The sequence below is a fragment of the Vanessa cardui genome, chromosome 7, assembly GCF_905220365.1.
Source record: "Vanessa cardui chromosome 7, ilVanCard2.1, whole genome shotgun sequence".
Taxonomy (NCBI): domain Eukaryota; kingdom Metazoa; phylum Arthropoda; class Insecta; order Lepidoptera; family Nymphalidae; genus Vanessa; species Vanessa cardui.
Genome location: NC_061129.1, coordinates 9,702,302 through 9,726,396, shown reverse-complemented (window position 1 = coordinate 9,726,396; position 24,095 = coordinate 9,702,302). Strand labels below are relative to the sequence as shown.

Below are 24,095 nucleotides of genomic sequence, written 5' to 3'. Positions count from 1 at the left end.
TATGAAAAAGTTGCTTTCAAATAAAACTAGTTATATCGGATTTGAATCGCGTATATTAATTATTTTGGACATCCCGACGTTTCGAGCACTTTACAACGTTCGTGGTCACGGGTAGACTAAGGTGGCATATGTCTATTAGAAGAACAAAGATTTCTCCATGTCCAAAATAATTAATATACGCGATTAAAATCCGATATAACTAGTTTTATTTAAATGTGTAATAATCGCGAAAATTTAAGACAACATTAAAGTTGCTTTCATTGTGACAATAACTTCCACTAAACTATATTTCGTGACTAGCTCGAAGTTGTTGTTGTTTACTTTTTTTTAATTATATTGGCCCTTATGCTGGCAAATGGGCCGGCTTATGCTGACTACTGTTATGATATTAGTGCCAGTATTTTCATCAATCCTCACATAGCCATTACTACAATAGACCTTTGGAATTAAGATGTTATCCTATATGCCTGCGCTTCATTTGGGTATATTACTCCAGGCACCACTTAATCCAGAAATAAATGGAATCGTAGATTCATCTCAGAGAACATCTGCGATGAATTGTAATTGCGTTGTGTTTATTTAAACAATCTCGTGTATTCCAAGAATATATACATATTTGAATATCTCTCATTACAAGTCACGTAAATATTTTGTTGAAAGTTGAATTTTGATTAAATTTGAAAAGGATTATTTATATTACCTTATTTATAGAATGTATAATCTATCAAAGAATCGTTTAAGAAAAGATTCTCAAAAAGACAAAAAGTTGCAGGAAGATATTGAATATTCAGAGGAAATGCTTTTTCGTATTTGTCACTTATTATATTAATTTATCTAATTTAATTGGTGTCTACATTCTATTATTTAATATTTTCTTTCCTATAGGTAGGTAAATGTCATTTTCATTATTATTTCTTTAATCAGCGAATTTCATCCTCATATAATATAACAAAGTTATATGACAAGGGAAAGTTATATTTGTAAATATCATTTGAACGAAATGTTTTTTCTTGAAGTTTATATATGTTCTTATGATTAAGACAATTGACTGTCTTTGCAGAATTAACTAAAATAAAAACCGGATATGACTGTCAGAGTACTCTACTGTTCAAAATTATAAATAAACTAAGTCCTATTCTAAACGAAATTAGAGCCATGGTCTATCTATTTGCTGAGAACCATTTCAATATACGTGCAAACGCGTAGATGTCAAGTTTAAATTGTAGAGTCGACCGATATGTCTCATTTCATCGGTATAGATCTGTTCATTTACGAAGGCGTGCGCCATTTTAAATTATCAGCATGCGTCAAACAGATCAACAACCATATGTAGGTTTTGCTGTCTGTACATTAGTCAGCTCACGTATAATTATACATCGCGATAATTTAACCTCAAAGCGCGCGCCTTCGTGAGTGCACAGATGTATACCAAATGTTGTTGCTCAAATAGTTGCAAAAATAATGTGTAATTGCTGTGCTATGGAGCTACTTCAATTTATACATTTTTGTGTCGACACTCCTGAGCCTCAGAAAGCATGTTAAGTTGTTGGTCCTCCGTCTGAGAGTGCATCTGTGTTTGCTTCGTATTTATGCACTATATGTTACGCGCGGTTAGATTGTATGTCATCATAATAAAATCGGTAAGGAGTACACCATCACCGAAGAGACAGCGCACCGAAAGATTCTAATTCAGGCATTCAAGATTATGAGGAAAAGCTTTTCAATGCAATGGACATTATGTAGTGCGACCCTCCCGAAGATAACTGGATCTGAAACCTAAGTTTTGCTGTGAGCGTATCTAAGGGGGCGTGTCTATGGAAACAGGGAACATCTTTTTGTTTGTATAGACACGCCCCATCAACTTCAACAATCAACACATAATATCTGAGGCTTTGTCAGTGGAATATCATCTGGAATGTGAAATTTCGTGAAAAATTAGTTTATATTTTTGAGTGGAGAGACAATGTTATACTCTATACAAAATTTCGTTGTTTGAATAATATAATTTGCAGTTCTTGCTCGTATAATAATGATACTAATTAAAAAAAAATCGTGTTTCTGCAACTTAAAAGCTTTTTGTCTCTGTTTCGTGAGGCATTTTCGTTTATTCGACTTTTAACTCAATGCGATTTTAAAGAAGCTTCACTTAATTTTTTTTTATTATTAAAATCTTTTAAAAAGTAATTTCAATTTCATGTTTTTGTATACCAGAGGTAATCCGTAATCAGCAGGTACATAATGATACCTGCTGATTATGGACGTACAGTTCCTGACTGAAGTTCAATATAGTTAGAACCCGCCCGTGATCGCAATGGAATGCAACCTTTTCGAACTAAAACACGCGGGGTCCACCGCGGAAGCGTCGATAAACTCGTTTCCGCTATTGAAATTATTTCATAAATTAAATATACTAAATAAAATATAATTTGAAATTTCTAGATAACAAGTCTGTCCTGTGATGTTTCAAAGAAAATTAACGGCTATATTATACGGCTGAATTAATTAAGGAACTTAATTAATTCAGCCGTACAATGCGAAGGTAAAACTTATAAACGCACTCTCTAAATTTGTGGAACATTGTTTGATCTTTTTTTTTACGCTGGAAAAACGCTTTACGCGCTTCCCCCACGTGATGGAAAGTGGGAGGGTGTGTGGGACTCCCCGTTTTCCTGAAAGCCTAGTGCGCCCAGGTCCATCTGGTTTACCCACTAAAAAACCAGCGGTACCCTCACCGTCTTTCGGCGGGCGGCACGGGATCGCTTACGCATGCTACCGTGACGCACTGACGGTCGGCCCGCCTATGCGGGCCTCCGATACCTAGGGGGGGTTCCCAGGGTACTGAGACCCCCCTGGTCCCTGCGATGCCTATTGGGGCGGGAGGAGAAGGTGCGCGTAGCGCCTCTTCCTCCTCCCCGTTCTTCTACGGCTACGATGCTCGATAGCGAGAGGTCTCCGCCCATAGACGCCGCCAAGGAGTGCCTCTGGGGCCCCCACGCGGACCGCGTGTCTACTGGCGCACCACACTCGTGGCAGGAGGATGATACCTCCCGCCACGCTATTCCGTGCAGGTACTTACCGAAGCATCCGTGCCCGGTAACTACCTGCGTCAAGGGCAAAATTTGCAATAACTCGCACTCAAACTCAAATAACTTTATATGAAGAAGCATTACACTTTCTTATTGATGGTCAATTTAAACACCGCACTATGAGAAAGCCCCATACAGCAACAACAACAACAACAGCCTGTAAATTCCCACTGCTGGGCTACACGCCTCCTCTCCCTTTGAGGAGAAGGTTTGGAACATATTCCACTACGCTGTTCCAATGCGGGTTGGTGGAATACACATGTGGCAGAATTTCTATGAAATTTGTCACATGCAGGTTTCCTCACGATGTTTTCCTTTACCGCTGAGCACGAGATGAATTATAAAGAAAAATTAAGCACATGAATCAGTGGTGCTTGCCTGGGTTTGAACCCGCAATCATCGGTTAAGATGCACGCGTTCTAACCTCTGGGCCATCTCAGGCCCATAACATTGTTTGACCTGCCGCAAGTATAAACACCCCTTTTGTTGTATATTTTTGAACGAACGGTTTCAACTTTTTATGGTATGACATTTTTATTTCTATATATTTTTTGGTATGTACAATAATATTTTATTTTCATGCAATTTAATTATATTATGTTAGAGTTAAAAAAAAATGATAAAGGTTATTCTTAATTGATTGCAGACAATATGTAAACCTCTAAGTCACAGGACTGGTAGATATAACGATTCTATTTACATAGGATTCTAACTCCCTTAGTTGGGGCAGAGGGTCCGACTTTGATGCTAACGACGCTAAATGACATTTACTATATTTCAAGTTACAGGGCCCTAGCACAAATACAACTTATAATTGAAACACAACTATTAGTACTTTAAAACGTTAAAAAGTGTACCAATGTATCAATTTTTGTTTTATCAGAACTGTCACGTGTCAAGCGTTTAAGCGATGGCACTACTATGATGATAAACTAGTTACTTTTGTTGTAGACGCTCGGCAAAATTGGTCGCGTGCAGCAAATATATCACGATAACGATCTCAAAGTGGAAGTCTGCAACACTTCATGGACTTACAATCCGAATGCGGTCAATAAAGTGGCGTCGTTCGATGGCAGCATTCCAGGGAATTCATCAGGTATATTGAATTTTGCCTCGACTTATATCGATGGTACTTTTGAAACTATCTCATTTTTCGAGGTCATTTAGACATTTTGACATGACTTGATTTATTTATAGGGTTATTCGCTCAGAACAGATTATATCAAGTTAATAATATTATAGCATCATTCAAATGTGAAATATTGTCTATGTATTGGTACAGTTTTTTTAGCAATTGAAATATTAGTAGTATTGATAAAATTCACCCGTTAAAGGAGATCGTCTGTCAGTGCTATTGAAAAAGTTATTTGAAACTCACGTGACGGGAGATGCGAACGAGGAGCTTGTGAAGGCGGCCGCGAACGGCGACGCGGCGCGCTGTGCCGACATCCTCGCGCGGACGGACGGCGCGCAGGCCGACGTCAACGGCGTCTACGGCGGGCACACTGCGCTGCAGGTAAGCCATCACGAGCCAACTGTCAGTAATAAAACTAGCTATAACGGATTTGAATCGCGTATATTAATTATTTTTAACATCCCGATGTGGTCTAACCGTGACCACGAACGCTGTAAAGTGCTCGAAACGTCGGGATGTTAAAAATAACATCAAATCCGTTATAGCTAGTTTTATTTCAATGTGTAATCGCAAAAATTTAAGACAACAACTGTCAGTAATATATATATTACATTTTTATTAAACAGCGCCTTAACGTGGGGAAGGGGTTATACTGTGTATAGATATAGTCCAAAGGACATGGTCCATAAAATATATTATACTTTTTTCCAAAAGTTGTTACAGGAACTGAATTAAGACAAATTACTAATGTAGAAATGAGTATAGTAGTTAATCTAAAAGGGTTCCCTTTGTGACTACGTAATTTATAAATTCTTATCAGATCTGATTGTAAGTTAGAGCACCGGGGGAGTAAAATAAATTTGATGTGTTTGTAGATAAGTTATTGCTAGTTATTACATATGAACCCACTACCTCGTCGTTCTAGTGGTAAGTTTATGCGACCTTTAAATTTTTTCTTTATGCCTTAAGCTTTGGGTCCTGGAATTTCAGCAACAGCTCGGAAATAGGAAGCAAATGTTACACTATTGCCTTTCGAGAAGCATATCGAACTCCCCTTTCTAACCTCTGATCTTTCTGAGTTAGATTCTAGATCTGCTTGAGTTCTATCACCTTATATAGACACTACAGGAAAATCTGTCTTGTTGAGTGTCTGTTTGGATTTTGAAAAAAATTGCATTACAATATTGGATTTTTTAAAATTATCATATTATCGGTAAGCAAGACTATTATTATTAGGGTATATAGTATCGGTTGATGTAGGCGGCGGCACAGAATGGGCACGTGGAAGCGGTCGGCGCGCTGGTAGAGGCGGGCGCGGAGGCGATCTGCTTGAGTTAGATTCCTATCAGCTAATATAGACACTACAGGAAAATCTGTCTTGTTGAGTGTCTGTTTGGATTTTGAAAAAAACTGCATTACAATATTGTATTCTTTAAAATTATCATATTATCGGTAAGCAATACTATTATTATTAGGGTATATAGTATCGGTTGATGTAGGCGGCGGCACAGAATGGGCACGTGGAAGCGGTCCGCGCGCTGGTGGAGGCGGGCGCGGAGGCGGACGCGGAAGACCGCGACGGCGACCGCGCGGCGCACCACGCCGCCTTCGGGGACGAGTCCGCCGCGCTGAGGGTACTCGCCAGCGCCGGCGCAGACCTCAACGCGCGGAACCGCCGCCGCCAGACGCCGCTGCACATCGCGGTCAACAAGGGCCACCTGGCCGTAGTGCGCACGCTCCTCCAACTCGGCGTGCATCCCAGCCTTCAGGTTAGTTCATCTTTACCCCAAACGAAGTGGTCTTGTCTCGACGTCATGTACATGGGCGGGGAGTATGTTGACAATGTAGAGAGTATGGTGATCCTTTTCTCCAGAATATGTACTTTCAAACCCAGAGATTTCACCATAGATGAACTTCTTATTAGTCTCCAAGTCATTTTTATGGCAGGGGAAAATGTTGACATTATCTTCTAGTGATCCTTTTCTCCAGAATATGTAAAATAATAAATAAAATAAATAAATATGAGACAACATCACATACATTACTCTGATCCCAATGTAAGTAGCTGAAGCACTTGTGTTATGGAAAATCAGAAGTAACGACGGTACCACAAACATCCAGACCTAAGACAACATAGAAAACTAATGGTAATCTACATCGACTCGGCCGGGAATCGAACCCGGGACCTCAGAGTGGCGTACCCATGAAAACCGGTGTACATACCACTCGCCCATGGAGGTCGTCGAAGTGGTCTTGTCTCGACGTCACATGTATGGGCGGGGAGAATGTTGACATTATCATCTAGTGATGATCCTTTTCTCCAGAATATGTACTTTCAAATACAAAGATTTTAGCATGTATGAACGTCTTATTAAATACATAGGACTTTCGATTACGTCTTTTATACGTTTAAGGGTTCGTAGCACCACTTCTACGAAAAGCACGAGGTGTGCTACGAAAATGATCTATTCGAGTTAAAACAGTCGTAACCGACAATTATTATGATGAATAATGACGCGTCGTTTTTCATAACTGGTCCACTTTATTTATTTTAATCCAGACCAAGAAAAGTTACTTCTTAAATGTATATATATATATATATATATATATATATATATATATATATATATATATACTACTGGTAACTAGTGCAATACAGCGGTATCAATAGTGAATTGTATTTCGAGTCAAGGTTTATACTTAAAATATAAAACAATATTATTATAATGAGAGTTAATTGTTAATCCAATAAATCATTTATTTTAAAAATGATTATATGAAATTTCCATTTCAGAATCTTATTAATAATAATTATATCTGTTTGATCCAATATTTGTATAATATAATGTTAAAACAGTAACAAGTAGCGATTTATTACTATCAGGTAGCCTAACTGACAAATTGCCTAATATTTGTCAGAAATCCTACTTATTTTAAATAATAATAACACATATTTAATTTATACTTAGTTTTATGAATATATTCACCAAATACAAACTGATACAAATTACTACACTGTTACTAAAACATTTTATTATGTTTTACTAAAAATTTTAAGGACAAACAATGTTTATGATCTATTTATGTCATACTTATGTTATATATAGAAAACTTACCTTAAGTTTTCTTTGAATCTCGTTCACTCGAAAATCCATCGTTATAGTTTTAGAACGAGCATAGGCCAGAAAATAACGTACAAAGAGTACGATTATTTCTTGCGTTAGCTTTGAGATGTAGCTTATTATGTCATGAAAATTGCTCGCCCGACCCTCTTCCAAGCGAACGCTGCCAAAGCAATAACAGGTATACGCTAACTTGACAGTATATGTTTATACATAAGTCACTGTAACATTTTTAAATTGATAGAATAAATAAGCATTGAACGTAGAACGTTATGCCTTTATCGAGTTATTTACATTTCAGTTTATTTGTCACAAAGTATTAATTCTTAATAAGCCGATCCAGGGCTCAAAGATAGGCAAGCAACGTTTAATTTGTGTTTTTGTAATTCATCTCGTGCTTTGGAGTTATGGCCATTGTCGTGAGGAAACCTGTTTGTGTCTTTTTTAAATGAAATCATCATCATCATCATTTCATCATTAAATGAAATGCTGTTGGGATAAGCTCTACATTTTTTCCTCAAAAGAGAAAAGAGGTTCAGCAGTGGAAAAATAATTGAATTTATCATTAAATAAAAAGTGTAAATACAGCACAAATAAAAAAAAAACGTATTCGATCCCAATTTTTGTTTTACTTTCCATCAAAAATTACAACATAAAAGCGGTTAACAAAAAACAGATGAAAACTCACTTCAGTCACTGAACTATTTTATTTGCCTGTTATATACATATAAATACGTTATAATACTGTAGTGCAAATATTTCCAACTTAAGTTCTTTCGGTAGGAATTTTAAGGTCAATAAAACCTACGTACAAAGTTTGTATCTGTTTGTAGTTGTCGGTGTTTGCCAATGTTTGCCAATAACGCGCTCGGATCGATGATATTCTCTCCGACATCGGTAGCATAATCAGTTACATCTCGTATATAAGCATGATATACGACGCGCTATGGCCTACGTCCACTTTGCAAATATGACCGATGGTGGGTAATTTGTCACTGGGATTAGTGTTTTTACGTAAATCACGGAAAACAATAAAAAAATCTTCTACTTTGTAATATTAACATGCTTGCTTAATTATGTACTAATTTTATTAATTAATACAGAAAGTATTAATTTTATTTTGTATCCATTTGGAATTGTTATAAGGGATTATTTGATTACTAGTAGACGCCCTCGCCTTCGCTAGCGTTTTTTTTGTGTTGATTGTCACGTGTGCGGCAAAAAAAAATTAACCTATATCCTCTCTGGGAGAAATCAAGTTTGTTTCGTACCAAATTTCATCAAATGGCACAGCGGTCTGGTTGTGAAAGAACGTCAGATGGACAAGAGTTACATTTACATTGCTAATAGACAGCAACACTAATAAAAATATTTTTCCAAAAGTTCTCGTGACTCCACTATTCTATTACGTTTATATTATCGCATAGATTTAAATACGTATTTAAAAATAATAATTCTATTTTTTTATATGAAAAACAAAACACATATCTAAAATGTTAAATTGTTTTAAAATTCAGTAATCCAATGATACAGATTAATAATAAATTTATTACTGGCAAATACTATCCATTACCCTAGATTAAAACTCAGCAACAAATTTTATATGCTCACAAAATTCATAACCACATTCCAACTATTATATTTTTGTTAACAGTACGTGTTTCAGTCAGTATTCCTATATCATTTTTGGAGCAATATATAAAAACATTCATATACTACCCGCATTATATGAAGACGAAGATTTTTATTTTTGATAATTTAAAAGCGCTAAACTCAGGATGTACATGCACGAGTTCAGAAATATTTTTAGCAATAAGAAAACCCTTTATGGATAAGCTAGTAGGCCTTCACTCGCGTTTTACGGCATTGGTGTCATGGGTTAGACAAAAAAAGTAGCCTATGCCTTTCTTGGAATTCATGTTCGCTTCATACCAAATTTCTTGAAATTCAATTCATTGGTTTGATTGTGAAAGAGCGACAGACAGACATACAGATAGAGATACTTTCACATTTATAATATTAATAATATAGATTTTGTAAGGACTAAATCAAATACGTGTAAAGCTAGTGCGTGGAGTAGTAAAGTTGATCGCGTGTGTAACCAGGAACGTTAATAAATAAAATATATGAAATATATTGCTGTCACATGCTCTAAATTAAATCTTTATTTGAATTGTCTTATTTAATAATATGCTTTATAACTTAATTCTATGAAATCTTCCCTAAAGACGTATTCACTTTTACGTTAACCACATGTCTCTTGCGATCATTGTTCTTGGTTTTAATTAAGTATTCAAATTAAATTGGATAGAACTCTGCCATACCGTACGTGTTTTGAGTAATATTTGTATGGAACTTACTTATAAATATATTTTAATTAAAATCGTCATTTCGTGATCGCTGTTTCAATAACAAGTCTGTGTTCTTTATAAGAAATTAATTCTTTATTCTGGTACACAAAATTAATCGACTTTAAAATAAATGACTGCGACGTTTTCAATAGTTACACAATACATTTTTGTGATCCATGATACAATTCGGTCTCTCTCACACATAAGTTTGTGAAGGTGTTGGTATAATATTTTTTTAACATTTTTGTATTAAAACTATTCGTAAATACTAAACTTATCAAAGTGTCTTTATAACTATAAAATTAGTAGCAGTATTTTATAGATGCCTGGGAAGGGTTACAAACCCTTTAACAAAATAGTTTGTAATATCTAGAACAGTATTGATATATGTATGTATATACAAAATTCTACCCTAATACGGTAACCGGGATTAACTAGTACCGGATTAAACCAGTAACCCATAAGATCAGAATACAATTTTACATTCAAGGGTTAACGATTATTATCTGGTTTAGTTGTAACGACTGAATCCCAAGGTTTAACTTACATTTCGAGTTTCACGATGTACTAAGAAACTTATTATATACTAAATTAAGTAAATTTATCAAAATTTGAATGTTATTTGTTCGAGTGAGATATAAGTTTTGAAACTACTTCGTATCAGATTACAGAGGGTGAGCTACCGCTGGTACGTATCATAGATTCTAACGAAGAACCAGCAAGAAACTAGAATAACGATTGTTCTTTTTACCGATATTAAGTTTTTGAAGTGTCTTCGTTACGTAACGTGTTACGTTGCCAGTCTAGCTTTCCTTTTTACGCATACGGCAGCGGTAGGGATGACGGGGGGGGGGGACGTTCTTTTAATATACTGTAAAATTTTAGTTATAACGTAAGCTTTTCGTACCATCTCTTGCATCACCAACGCCTTAACCTTGAGAACTAAAATACGTCCCATGTGACTTTACACTGAGTTACCCACACTTACTCACGCAATACTGTGTGTTTGTTTGTTGGTGGTAAATTATATGATAAGTGAGAGGTTAACTAAACAACTATACGATGAAGTTTACTTAGGTGTGTTAATCAATTTAATAAAGTTATATATTATCTTGTTTTAAAATCAACGAATGCTAATTCCACACTTTTTGTTTTCTATATAGTTTTTATTGTGTAATAAGCCTTATTTTATGTTTTATTGGAGATTGAAAAAAGAGTATATGTTTTCTACATCTCGAATGCCATTATACATAATTTATATCAACTTTAATGAATAAAACCAGAAATAAAATAAGGCAAAATGACAGGTCGACGCTTTATGTAGTTAAAATTTTTCTAAAAATAACAACCGTTTCTTTTTTCGCCAAAAATATGTTTTTGACCGAAGCATGCAATTTATGCGTTCGAGTCGGGCGGATTATTACGGAATTCGTTTCGCTCGCAATATTCCTGAAATTATTTACTCGTTTAGTTGGTTCCGCTCACCTCGTTTTCTATAGAAGCACGTCTATTTCATTCACGTCGAATAGTCTAGCGAAGTTTATATGGTGTTCATCTGTTATTTTTAGTTTCCATTTGATAAAATGAAATAGAAATAATGAATCGATCTCTTGCTTTTATTATTCGTAAATTCAATTTAAAACAGAGTCCATAAAATTAAGTCATTCAGTACGTTGATGTAATTATTTTTGTACTTGAATAATATAAGAATAAAGTTTTATTGTATCGCTTCGTGTAGTCTTATTGTCATTTGTACTTTTAATATAGACAAGTAGAGTTTCAGTCTGTAATGAGTGTAGACGACGCTCTCAGACATGCGGTCGCCGTAATTGCCAAACTTTACGTCGACCCAGGCCCCTCCCTTCCAACTTGTCGCTTACCACTGTTTTCATAGCAACCCATATGCTACTTCTTTGTCGCATGGGGTCTCGTACACTTTGTTACATAAATCATTTTAATTAAGAATCCACCTTATCTGTGTTAATAAAACTTAATTTCAACTTTCAGTGACTTATCGTTCCTAATTGATCTCATAATGAAGTTTCTTTAAACTAATTTTTGGCTCATCTCCGAAGCTTTATTCTCAAATTTTCAACAAAATTAAACGCCTAAGGCACTTTCCCTTCCTTGCAGTGAACTTATCTCTGAAATCTTTGTTTAATGAAATAACTATCTGAGAGCTTGCGCCATATTGAAGCGCAATTGGGCGTAAAGCTATTTAAATCTGAATAGGGCATTGTGAAGGCGCGTCACCTTGATTCAGTGACAGCGCTGGCTTCTCGTCCTTAATAAAGTTAGAGTGCCGTTGCATTCCGGTCTCCCGTTTGATCGCTCACTGCTGCTTCCACCGGCATTCACCATCTAGACACCTCTTTTTATAATTACTAAATAGCTTCTATGACAATCAATTTATCTCAAACAATTAAAATTGTAATAAATTTTAATATCAATCATAAGGTGCAAAAGGCAAAAATATGTGGAAAAATTGGGATAAATATTTAACAATTTATTTTTGTAATGATTGGTATTTGAATAGCATCCAAGTTGATATGCTACAGCGCCATCTAATGGCGCGTTACAATAAAGTACAAACTCTAAAATAAAAAGACTATGTGATAAAAAAAACAAGTATGAGCCAATTTACATGTTAATCGATGCTTAAGTCGTCCATCGTCCCACGATGTTTAAGTCGTCCATTTCCAGCAGCATCCTTTTTTTATATGTTAGAAGTTGATTAATATTTTAAATTAAGAATATATAAAATCATTTCTCAAGAACATTGCCATAGTGAAAATCACTTCGCGATATTTTATTGTTTCAAATAATTCTCCAGACGTATGCACATTAAAGTTTATGATAAATGTACTCGAAGAGTTTGCGTGATGTGAGTTGTTATCGAAGTTAAGTTAGGAGAATATTCTCGAAACTAAGATGTATTTTCGTATAACGCACGGTAGATTTACAAATATGAGTAAAGTAAATATTGAAGATAGTTTATCATTGTTATAACATAGGGGAACGACACAGTATGTCAGGAGTCAGCAAAGACGTTTGTTACGTAAATATCGGCTGGGCGTGTTGCGAATTGGGCAGAATACAGGATGAGGGGTGGCGTATGTCCTTTCTGCTGCATAAGTAGAAGTATTCAGTTTATGTTCGGGAGCTCTGTGATCAGGAAACAGCTTTCCTTATTAATGAAAGATTTATGCTACTCGCTTAGGAGCTTACATAAAAATTTAATAATGCTTTCATTTCGTTTCTTAGATAAAGACAGCAATATATTAGGATATATTTAGCAATATTAAAAGTATAGAAGGTCTTATAATTATTCTTTGGGTCGACACCAAACAATCATTATAAGATAAAATATATGTAAAATATGTAAATGCTCAATAGTCCGACACAACAAACTATCTGTACATGAATACTAGGAGATCACTAAAACTATAAATCTATTGCATCGAGTGTATTATAAAACAGTGAGATAGGTTACCACGAGCGTAAATTCACAGCCTTTCCATTTCTGGTTATTTGCCGATTTATATTCTGCGCCCACTCGCCGCCTGAGAAATCTCATGTTGGAGGTGCTCTTTCAATTTGAATCGGAACACTCGGATCGGGGAATAATGTATTTCGATATCGACCCTCCGCTCAGAACGAATCCTCCTGTTTATCGCCGTTCTCATTTATTCGGGCGTCGTCGCGCCTTTATTTTTTGAACACAAACTCGGTGTCGTACTGTTTATCCGTCGCGTGCTACTATTAGCAGGGCCTTTGTTTTGAGACAATCGGATTCCGTCGCTCATAGATAATTGAATTGTCACATCAGCACACTACTGCCTCGCTTTGTCCCCCTGTTTTGTATTTATGAGAGTAGTCTTCTGGAAAGAAACTTATTTCAAATTATACATTATAATAATATATAATAATATAGGTAAAAGTTTAACGAAAATTTTTCATAATTATAGAAACAAGTATTAAAAATATGTGTAGAATTTTGTACAAGTATCAAACAAACCTAATGATCAACAAAGAAATTTCAAGATATCGAAGTAAAACGTGTCTAAGAAGCTCCATTTTACAAGAACGGTACGTAGTCTAAGTTTCTTTTAGCGATCCTTTGAAAGCAACAAAACGTACGTTTCCTCGATAGCCACTTTTCTCCGACAATTTAAAATTGCTTTGAATTTTGTAGTGCACCATAAAAATAGAACATGATAGTTAAAAATTCCACTAGAGAATAGTTCCTTTAAGACATTTTAATATGATTAAAATCTCTTGGATCACAGTTGTCGTAAAATGGATACATGTTATATGAAATTGGGGTTTGTATAGCTTACTTAAGAAAACTGTTGGCTGGTCGGTTAACCAAGGCCCAGTTTAAATGGCTCATCTGGTATTCTAGTCGCGAGCCGGACATCCTGCGGACCCTTAACCCGCGTCTAGTTTCTACTATTCGAGGACTATTTACGTCATTTTGTTTGATAATCTGCTATTGTATAGCCCGGTTGCGCAGCATCCCTGTGCGAATTATGCGAGTTATCTATTGGGAACGTGCGCGGCGTACGGGTATGTAATGAATAAATAATTCGAGCTTGTTATACAGAATAATGATGGATTTGTTATCGACAAAATGTATGAATAGAAATCGTAAATGTTTCTATACTGTAACTTTGTTAACTTTCTTTAAGTTTCAATAGTTAAAAATACGAATCTTAACATATTGATTTGTAGATTGCAACTATCTACAGGGAGTTTGGGTAATTCTAATTAAAAATGTAATAACATTTTTTATGTAGTTTTCTTATATTGAAATTCTTCGAATGCCCATTGGATTCAGGGAAGCATTCCATTTTCGTTTACGTGCTTATTTGTATTCTTTTTCCGCGGTGCCTAGGAGAATCTATGTAGACATTCTCTTTCGATTTGAAATGAAATAGCCGAATTGAGGAGTAATTTATTTTTAGTCTGCGACCATTTATTTGATTCAATTCTTTATTAGTTTACATTTTTGTATTACAGTCTGCTTGGGCATTATTTTGCAAACTGTGTTTTTGTACAAATAACTCTCTACTATATTCAAATTTAAGACTAAATTCAACTGCCTTCTTGTGTAGTCAATAAAAAAGAGATTAAATTTGATAGTTAAAAATATATTAAACAAAAGGAAAGACTTGAATTAATAACTACGGAACGTAAAGTAATTGTTCTTTCATTTATAAAATGCTCAATTAGACAGTTTTGTTTTCTGTGCTTAAAAAAATGTTATTCATGATAGGCTATAAAAATATTTCATAACATATAACCAATGTTCCTTAAAATTTATGATCAATATCTGTATTGTATACTTTTATATATCAAAAAGCTTGGTATAATATTTTTTTTTTAAATAAAGTATTAATCATTTTGGTAAAATATTGGTATGTTTAATCATTGAAAATAACTTTCTTTTTTATCACCTCCAAAGGAAGTGAGAAAATTAATTAGTAAATAGTATGATATTGTCGATATGACAGTCTGTGACAAACGGATGAATGAGTCTTTATTCAAAATCAAAATCAAAATCAAAATAAACTTTATTCAAGTAGGCTTTTATAAGCACTTTTGAATCGTCATTTTACAATTAAGTGAAGCTACCACCGGTTCGGAAAGTAGATTCTACCGAGAAGAACCGGCAAGAAACTCAGTAGTTACTCTTTTTTAACATTTAAAAAAATTTAAAGACCAATTGATTTGCTTGTCTTCAGAACAGACAAATATTTCATACCTCCATTGAACTTTTCGTCACCTGTTTTATATTCCTTTTGTTACCTCTATTAGTATTAATGTCACGTTTGTAGACAGATATTTAGGGGTGCTGACTTTAATTATACATTATCGTATTACTCAATTATATGAGATTAGAATAAAAGAAAAAAAAAATAATTGCGAAAGCAAAATTACTCGGTGGAATACATTGAAAAGTTAATATGAATTACTAAGTTACTTCAGTATAAAGTGATAAAGCACGTAGCAGTGTTTCCGCGAAACTCCTAAATAAAGAGAAAAGCTACAGTATTATTCATTTATACAATAAAATTACATGTACGGTTTTATTATGATTTCTGCCTTCCTGTAACGTAGCACTGAGCGATGTTAAAATTTTTGGTAAGATTTTTCGCATGTTGGGAGATGAAATGAAGAATTAAGACGAAAATCCAAGTATAAAGATTTTGTCTTTGCTTGATTTACGGAATTATTATGTAGTACAAATGTTTTAAAATAAATATTTATTACCATATGGAACACGTAAACATTTAACGTACTCTTTTATGTTTGAATTTTTCTTCTGGAGTTTACATCTCACGTTGTGATTTCTTCGGTGGAATAAAGCTATTCAGAACCATCGAAATATGGTATGCGAAGAATTCTATTTAATAAAAGTCTTAATAGAATAAAATTTTCAGTCATATTTATTGAAAAAAAAAAGTTTGTTTTTCTTCGGTTTCGATTAGCGTAATATAATAACAACATTGTTAATTTCAAAAGGATATTGTGACAAGCTATTTGAAAGGAACAGTTATTCTCTTTGTGGCGAATTCCGGCAATACTCTAATACATTTTTTTTCAACCTGTGGGTCATGGGCCCCTAGGGGTTCGCAATGCCTTACTCGGGGTTCGCGGCCAAAAGAAAAAGGCAAGTGCTTGTAGGTCCCAACTAAGATAAAAAAACAATTCCAGTGAGAATTCTGAGCCGGTTTATTTTTTAACAATTTATATGTATTTCAGTTGGAAAGAATATATATTGATAGTTTTTTTTTATTGCCACACACTAAACTCATAATGATAATTTAAACTTTTAAATTATAGCTCTCCTTTCTTTTGATAAGTCACCTCCGGGGGTCGCTAGATTTTTTTAAAATCCCTATTTAATATTCAACAATGTTCAACAACACTGCTCTAAAAGATAGGCTTAATATTAGTTATGAAAGAGTCGAGATGGCCCAGTTGTTAGAACGCGTTCATCTTAACCGATGATTACGGGTTCAAACCCAGGCAAGCACCGCTGATTCATGTGCTTAATTTGTCTTTATAATTCATCTCGTGCTCAGCGGTGAAGGAAAACATCGTGAGGAAACCTGCATGTGACAAATTTCATAGAAATTCTGCCACATGTGTATTCCACCAACTCGCATTGGAACAGCGTGGTGGAATATATTCCAAAACCTTCTCCTCAAAGGGAGAGGAGGCCCTTAGCCCAGCAGTGGGAATTTACAGGCTGTTGTTGTTGTAGTTATTAAAATATGTATGTATACATATTCATCGTTTTACTTTCGATCTATATTTCTATATAAGACATAATAACTACTAGTACGTTTAAAAGTAAAAAAAGGAATTCTTAGAATGTCACCGGATATTTTTTAATTTCATAAACGAGTTTTCATTTAATCAGTGTACTAAAACGACACATAGGTAATTGTATTGGACGAAGCACCTAAAGTGTGCGCAAAATTACAGCTTAATAGTTTGGGTGCCGGTTTAAAATTCAGTTGCAATTTTCGACTCATGCATCCTATCGTAATAAAAGAAAAACTTGCCAAAATATCTTCTAGTTTTAATTGTTTTATTGCAAATTAATGATAGAAGTAGTAAAGTAATGTAATGTGATCTGTAGTAATAATTTAATTACGATCAACGACAATGCCAGATTAAGTAAAGAAAAATGTTATAATAAATATTATAAGAATTAAATTCAGTATCAGTCCAGCAGAATTCATTGCAGACATTATCATTACAAATATCGATCATACACGTCGTCCCGGCCAAAGCTGACTGCGACTGCGGACTGCTGACATTGCATTAAAAGGGAGGAGCGTGACCGTCTCCGCATTACATCGTTCCGTTTTAGATTTGTTCCTTGCCACGACTCAAGCGTCTTATTGAAATCTAATTTTCGTTAATCCCACGACCCGACCGAGTCCAACTGGAAATCCGCAGTTTAGCCATTAGTGTTTCTATTGTAGTTGCTTTGCTTAGTGCACAATACTTTCTTCAATTTGTTGTAAACTTCTTTAGTTCTTGTACTTTTTTGTTAAGCCAAATTGTCGTTGATACTGTTACATAAAAATAAAATGATATCTTTAAAGAACATTTATCGACATCTATTGTATAATTAAGACAATTGGATTAGCAATAGATTTAAAAAGAAAACCGATGTGCAAAACATAGTATTTTTATCAATGTAGGAGATTATTTTCAGTAAACAGTATTGATAACACAGAGGCGTCACTATTATACTGTGGAAGTCAAAGCTCCAGAGATTGAAAAGTGTTTCAGTACTTTTGTTTTTGCTATAGAAAGAAGTTTTAATTAAAAATTTATAACAACATACTTTTCAATATTTTGATGAAATCTATTAAAGATATATACTAAATACGTTATTATACTAAAACACATTTTAAGTAGAGTTTTATTTGCATGCGAGTTCTTTGGATCTGATTAATGTAAATTGTGTCGTTACACAAGCAGAACGTAGTCGAATTCACATAAAGCAAGATTCTGAATGAGTATGTAACATTTAATCTTGTATTTTGTAGGGCGGCAATATAAGTTAAATATTACGGAGATTACCGAGTTCAGTTTAATTTCCGAGCGATGGTGGCTTGTCGCTTAGGACACAAGCCTTAATTCACTGCGCCTTGCTACGGTCTTGTGGTGCGAGGCGCTACAGCCTGATTTATGCTATTTGCGCGTAAAGCGGAATTAATGGCTTTATTACACTTCTCTGTTTGGGGATCTCCGAGTGGTCGTGTATATCTTTCGTAACTCTAATACGTATGATGATTATAATAAATGATATGTCGAGTATTTAATAACGTAGACAATGTTTTAATACTAATAATTGTACGGTAGTATTATGTGATCAATTTATCGTAGCTGTAGAAGTTTTTTATTTTTTAATATTCTAGTTTTCGAGCGTGCACATGCGATGCGGAAATAATGGGGTGGCTTTAAATTAAAGTCGCCTTTGAGATTATGTCGATAGAACACATAAATCTTAAACGAGGATTTAATTCCGCGCAGGCACCATTGAGTTTTCGTGTGTGTAATTTCTATTTATAATTAATGTCGTGCGTATTTCAACGAACGTGAGAAAACCTGCATGTGATGGATGAAATTTTGTCATGTGTATGGTGTACAAATTACCGATGGAATAAGTAACGAATAATAGGCTTTTTTATGCAGAATTATTTTAATGAAAAAAAACTTAAGAGACAGAAACAAAATTTAGCGCATTCAATCCCTGTATTTGCTGATTTCTATGAGAGATTATGGTTCTGCACCTAAGAGTGCAAATAACCTGTATATTAGTTTGAGAACTAGTGCATTAGTTTAGTGTGATAAATTACTTTTAAATAATAACATTAATTACTCATGTTATAAATCAGTTGAAATTTCATTCAATAGCGTATATTTTTCATTAAATCGTAGGATATTGTGAATATTTTTATAATGTCGAGGTAAACATATGTTGACTTACTATATCATTTTTCTTAGTCTTATACAAACCATTAATCTTATATAAATGTATCTGGCCGTAAAAACGATGTCGTTAACTTTTTCTTATGGAGCCAAAGTTATATTCCGAGAAAGCAAATAAATGTAGAAGACAAGAAATATTACAAATGAAAAATCTTGCTACCTTACTCCTATCCTTTTTATATGTTCGTAGGAAAATTTTATTTCTCATCAATATTTAAAAATTAGCTACAAATGGTTACAGATTAGATAGTAATGGTGCTTCCATAAGTTTTATTTTTGTTAATACAAACATCATAATTAAGTTGGCTTAAGAGAATGTCATGAATAGTCATAAACACAGTAAAAGGCGGCTAGGTGTGGTTAACGCACGGAAGTTTCATTATGGGGCATCATAATTCTTGTGTAAGTAATAACTTGTATGGCACACATTCCCCGGCCGGCGCAACGCGGCCCGCAGGTGAAAAATTTGAGCTCCGTTTCAGTGTGGCGCGGGCTGTTTTATCTCGGCTTAACGTTACGGGGATTTGTGGCTCACTAAGTAAGGTTTTATGTCTCTGGAACGCCTGCAAGTTTGCTCCCTAGATAAAAATGTATCTCGGATCTTGCACTTAAAACTTACGACTACTGTTCTGTTAAATAATTCAAAATTAAAATGTTAATTTTGTTATCTCATAGTATAACTTTCTGCTTTGCCGCGTTCATTGACGTCGTTGCGTTCGCTGTAAGTGTATTCAAACAGCAGCAATATACAAGAATAATAGTAACGTTGAATGTTATGTCGGCGAGCGTGCGCCGGCTACAACTGAACTAGATTTCCTGAATTCTTAACGGCACCGGAATCGGGAGTCGTAAATAACGCGCACTGCACGCCTGCTTCCTTACTTCTGCGTTGGAGAACTAACCTTCAATGTTTTCGGTTGCTATAAAATATGGAGAAAGTTGGCGGTTATTGTTCCAACTTTACATGTTTGTTTGTGCCGTCGTTGTGTTGTAAACTACGCGGTAATAGAAAATTTGGTTAAAAAATTTAAATTAACGTTTCTCGTCGACCATACTGCACACGAGCATACCACATGATGCAATGAGAAAATGGAAACAAGGCATACCTACACAAAATGGGAGGTGTTGTATCAAGGAATGGAATTTGGTAAGCGCGCCACTCAGGGTTGTGTGTCGACGTCGGTTAGAGGGTTCGCAGGCGGCAAACCGTTCCTGGCTAACGTACGCACGGAATGTGCAGCTACAAGTATCTACATTCGCATCGCCTAAATAATTCATACATAAACATTAACGCTCCCGATAGATACTATCTATACCTATTAATATTATATTGATTTTAAGTGCCCACTTAATAATGTTCAAAAATTTTAATCAAATTAAACAGAATCAATATTTTTAAGAATCCATGTTTTAACAGATTGTACCTACATTGTAATGTTAAGCGGGCATTAAATTATATAAATGTGCGTCGATTATATCTGTTTAAGAATATTATATATATTACTTGTTATAATAAATATTAAGCTTATTTACGAAAAATGAATAAAAGTTAAACGACATGAACCAAAATAAACGAATGTTGATACATAATTCGATTGCCAAGTCACAGGCAGCGTGGCCGAGTGGTCTAAGGCGCTGGTTTTAGGCACCAGTCCGAAAGGGCGTGGGTTCGAATCCCACCGCTGTCAGATTTTATTTAGTGTATTTTTTTTTAAAAATTCTGTTTTACAACCAAATTATATAAATATATTATCTAGATTGAGTCCAGGTTAATATTTTCTTCAATGTATATATTAATTTTGTAAATTATTATTATGTTTAGTGAAATAACTTTAGTATATGCAATACGCAAATAATCAATCAGATGTAAAAAAATCACGTTGCAACTACGGCCTACGGATCTCTACGGCCATACTCAACCATCTATCACCCAACGGGGAATATGTTGTGCCACACTGAGCAGATTTTTTTATGTGTTTTTCTGTCATTTTTCGATAGCTCATATATATCTCAGTTATCTCTACATGGTATTCCCGCCATCTTTACGCTTAGATATTTTAAACAACTCAAAGGATTTAATTGTGGTTTTCGTCAAGCAGAGATTTGCAACTACACTAACCGGAATAAAACATAAACTTTTATTTTTGTGCTTGTTCTCCAATCTAAATGTTGAATATGTACTTTATTGATTCGTTTGAAATTACTTTTTGGATTAAGAAATTATAAGTATTTAAAAATAATAAAATTAATATTAATTTTACGTCTTTATTTTAAAATATTATTATTTAAAAAGTGTTACCAAACTTGTAGTTTAAAATACTAAAAACTGAATATTTGGTCAGTATTGTGAAAATGTCCTTTTAATCTTTTTCTCTTAAGCTCATTAAAAATTATTTTTAAATCAAATTGTAAATTAATTTTGAGTTAATACGGTACAATAATTTCCTGTATGAACCTTAATATTTATAATGTAAATTACGTAGTTACTTTCAGTGTACCTGTTATTTATATTAGGTTGGGGAAAAAGTCTTTTCGCATATAGTATGTATGAACTTGTAATAAAATCTCTTTGGCTATACCATTTGTATCTGGCTGGTTTTGGTATCATTAAAAAGTTTTAATTTTAAAGAAGGCACTTCCAAATTCAAATTAGGAATTTGTGTGATTTTCATTTGTTTTTGTTGTTGTTAAAATGAGTGAATCTAAAGAAGAAATTCGATACATTTTAAAATTTTACTATAAAAAAGGTAAAAATGCAACTAAGCCGCGAAAAAAATTTGTGATGTTTATGGACCTAATGCAGTATCTGTGAGAGTAGCGAAAGTTTGGTTTAAGCGTTTTCAAGCCGGAAATTTTGATATCAAAGATGCATCTCGCTCTGGTCGCCCTGTTACGGACAAAATTGATGCCATTTTTGAAAAAGTGGAGCAAGATCGGCATATTAGTAGTTACGATGTAGCTGAAGAACTGGCAATTGACCACAAAACGGTTTTGACTCATTTGAATAAAGCTGGGTACACAAAAAAGCTCGATATATGGGTGCCTCATGAACTCACTGAAAGAAACCTAATGAACCGTGTACTCATTTGTGATTCTTTGTTAAGACGTAATGAAACCGAACCATTTTTGAAGAAGCTGATAACTGGTGATGAAAATAGATCACATACGACAAGAACGTGCGAAAAAGATCGTGGTCAAAGGCCGGTCAAGCTTCACAGACTGTGGCAAAACCCGGATTAACTCGCAACAAGGTAATGCTGTGTGTATGGTGGGATTGGAAGGGCATCATTCATTATGAGCTGTTACCGCCCGGCAGGACCATCGATTCAGAACTGTATTGCGAACAATTGATGAGATTGAAGCAAGAAATTGAGAGAAAGCGGCCAGAATTGATCAACAGAAGGGGTGTGGTTTTTCACCATGACAACGCTAGACCTCACACATCTTTAGCCACTCAACAAAAATTACGAGAGTTTGGCTGGGAGGTATTAATGCATCCGCCGTATAGTCCTGACCTTGCACCTTCAGATTTTCATCTGTTTCGGTCTCTGCAGAATTCCTTAGGCAGTGTCAGGTTAACATCACGAGAGGACTGCCAAAACCACTTGTCGCAGTTTTTCGATCAGAAGCCCCAAAATTTTTACAGCAATGGGATCATGTCACTACCAACAAGATGGCAAAAAGTTATGGAACAAAATGGCACCTACATACTTTAGTCAAATGTAAATAAACTATAAAAAAAACTTTTTGAATTTTCATATAAAATACGAAGAAACTTTTTCCCCAACCTATTATGTCTTATATTAGTGAAGCTACCGCTGGTTCGGAATACAGATTCAACTGAGAAGAACCGTTAAAAAACTTAGTACTTACTTGTTAATTCTTCATCAACATTTAAGGCCGAGTCGTTGTGGAAAAAGTTCATTAGCTTTCTATGTTGTCTTGGGTCTAGGTGTTTGTGGAACCGTCGTTACTTCTAATTTTCCATAACACAAGTGCTTTGAACAGAACAGAGTTATGTATGTGATGTTGGACAATATTTATATTTATTTATTTAATCATTCTTTTCTTTTTGTGTAAACATAAATTACAAGCTAAAAAAGAAAAATAAAATAAAATGGATTTTTATAATTTTTGATTAACTCAATAATAATAATAAGTAATACTGTGTTGATTAGGAAATTCTCATTAATTGACTAGATGTTAAACTTTAGAATTCGTATACAAAATATTGGACTATTACAAAAACGTCATATGCTACATACCTAAAGTAAAAAAAAAAACATCTGATTCAAGCTTGAATTTCGTATAGAAGACATTGAAACGAAATAATCAGATTCATCAGCGCTTTGTCTTGATGCTGGCGTTGGCCCGTCCTCCGGTCGCAAAATGTCGGTCGATTGTTTACTTCGTTAGCGAAGTCTATCTCCCGCACAGCGCCTCAACGGCTTTTGATTGTTAGACTATGGGTAAATATTCCCTTCTTCAATAAATTTGTGCTATGAAAAATGTTGAAACGATGTGTCTCTAAGAAAAGGACTTTTATTTCGGTTTCACTGTTACATATGTATGTATTGTTATAATATAAACTAGTAATATTTCAAATTAAATTCATATTAATACGTAGCTCCATTAAAAATCTTTAGGGGTAACAAAATAATAATTTGCTTTTTTTTAATATTGCATATTTAATCAACCATATTTAATAAACTGAATTTCTCAATTTCTTATAATTTTAAATAATAATAAATTAATAGTTTTTTACGTAGAGAGAGAGCAGCGAGGGAATAGCTACTAATCGTCTTCTTTTCTAAACCTTAACATATTTAATATTCGAATGAAGCAAAGTCTGAAGCCAGCATTAATTATATTACTGGAA

The 24,095-nt window shown here is 34.4% G+C and overlaps 1 protein-coding gene and 1 non-coding gene across 2 annotated transcripts in view; both read left to right on the top strand.

Annotated features, from left to right (window-relative positions):
• The window catches only part of LOC124531011 (E3 ubiquitin-protein ligase MIB1), a 159,983-nt gene that overhangs the window by 3,853 nt on the left and 132,035 nt on the right, over nt 1-24,095 (top strand). Inside the window, exons 8-10 of the mRNA XM_047105399.1 lie at nt 4,038-4,182; nt 4,421-4,602; nt 5,721-5,990. Coding sequence (XP_046961355.1) covers nt 4,038-4,182; nt 4,421-4,602; nt 5,721-5,990 — 597 coding nt within the window. The remainder of the gene's footprint in view (nt 1-4,037; nt 4,183-4,420; nt 4,603-5,720; nt 5,991-24,095) is intronic.
• On the top strand, nt 20,825-20,904 carry Trnal-uag. The gene has a single exon. It is a non-coding gene; the product is annotated as a tRNA-Leu (tRNA).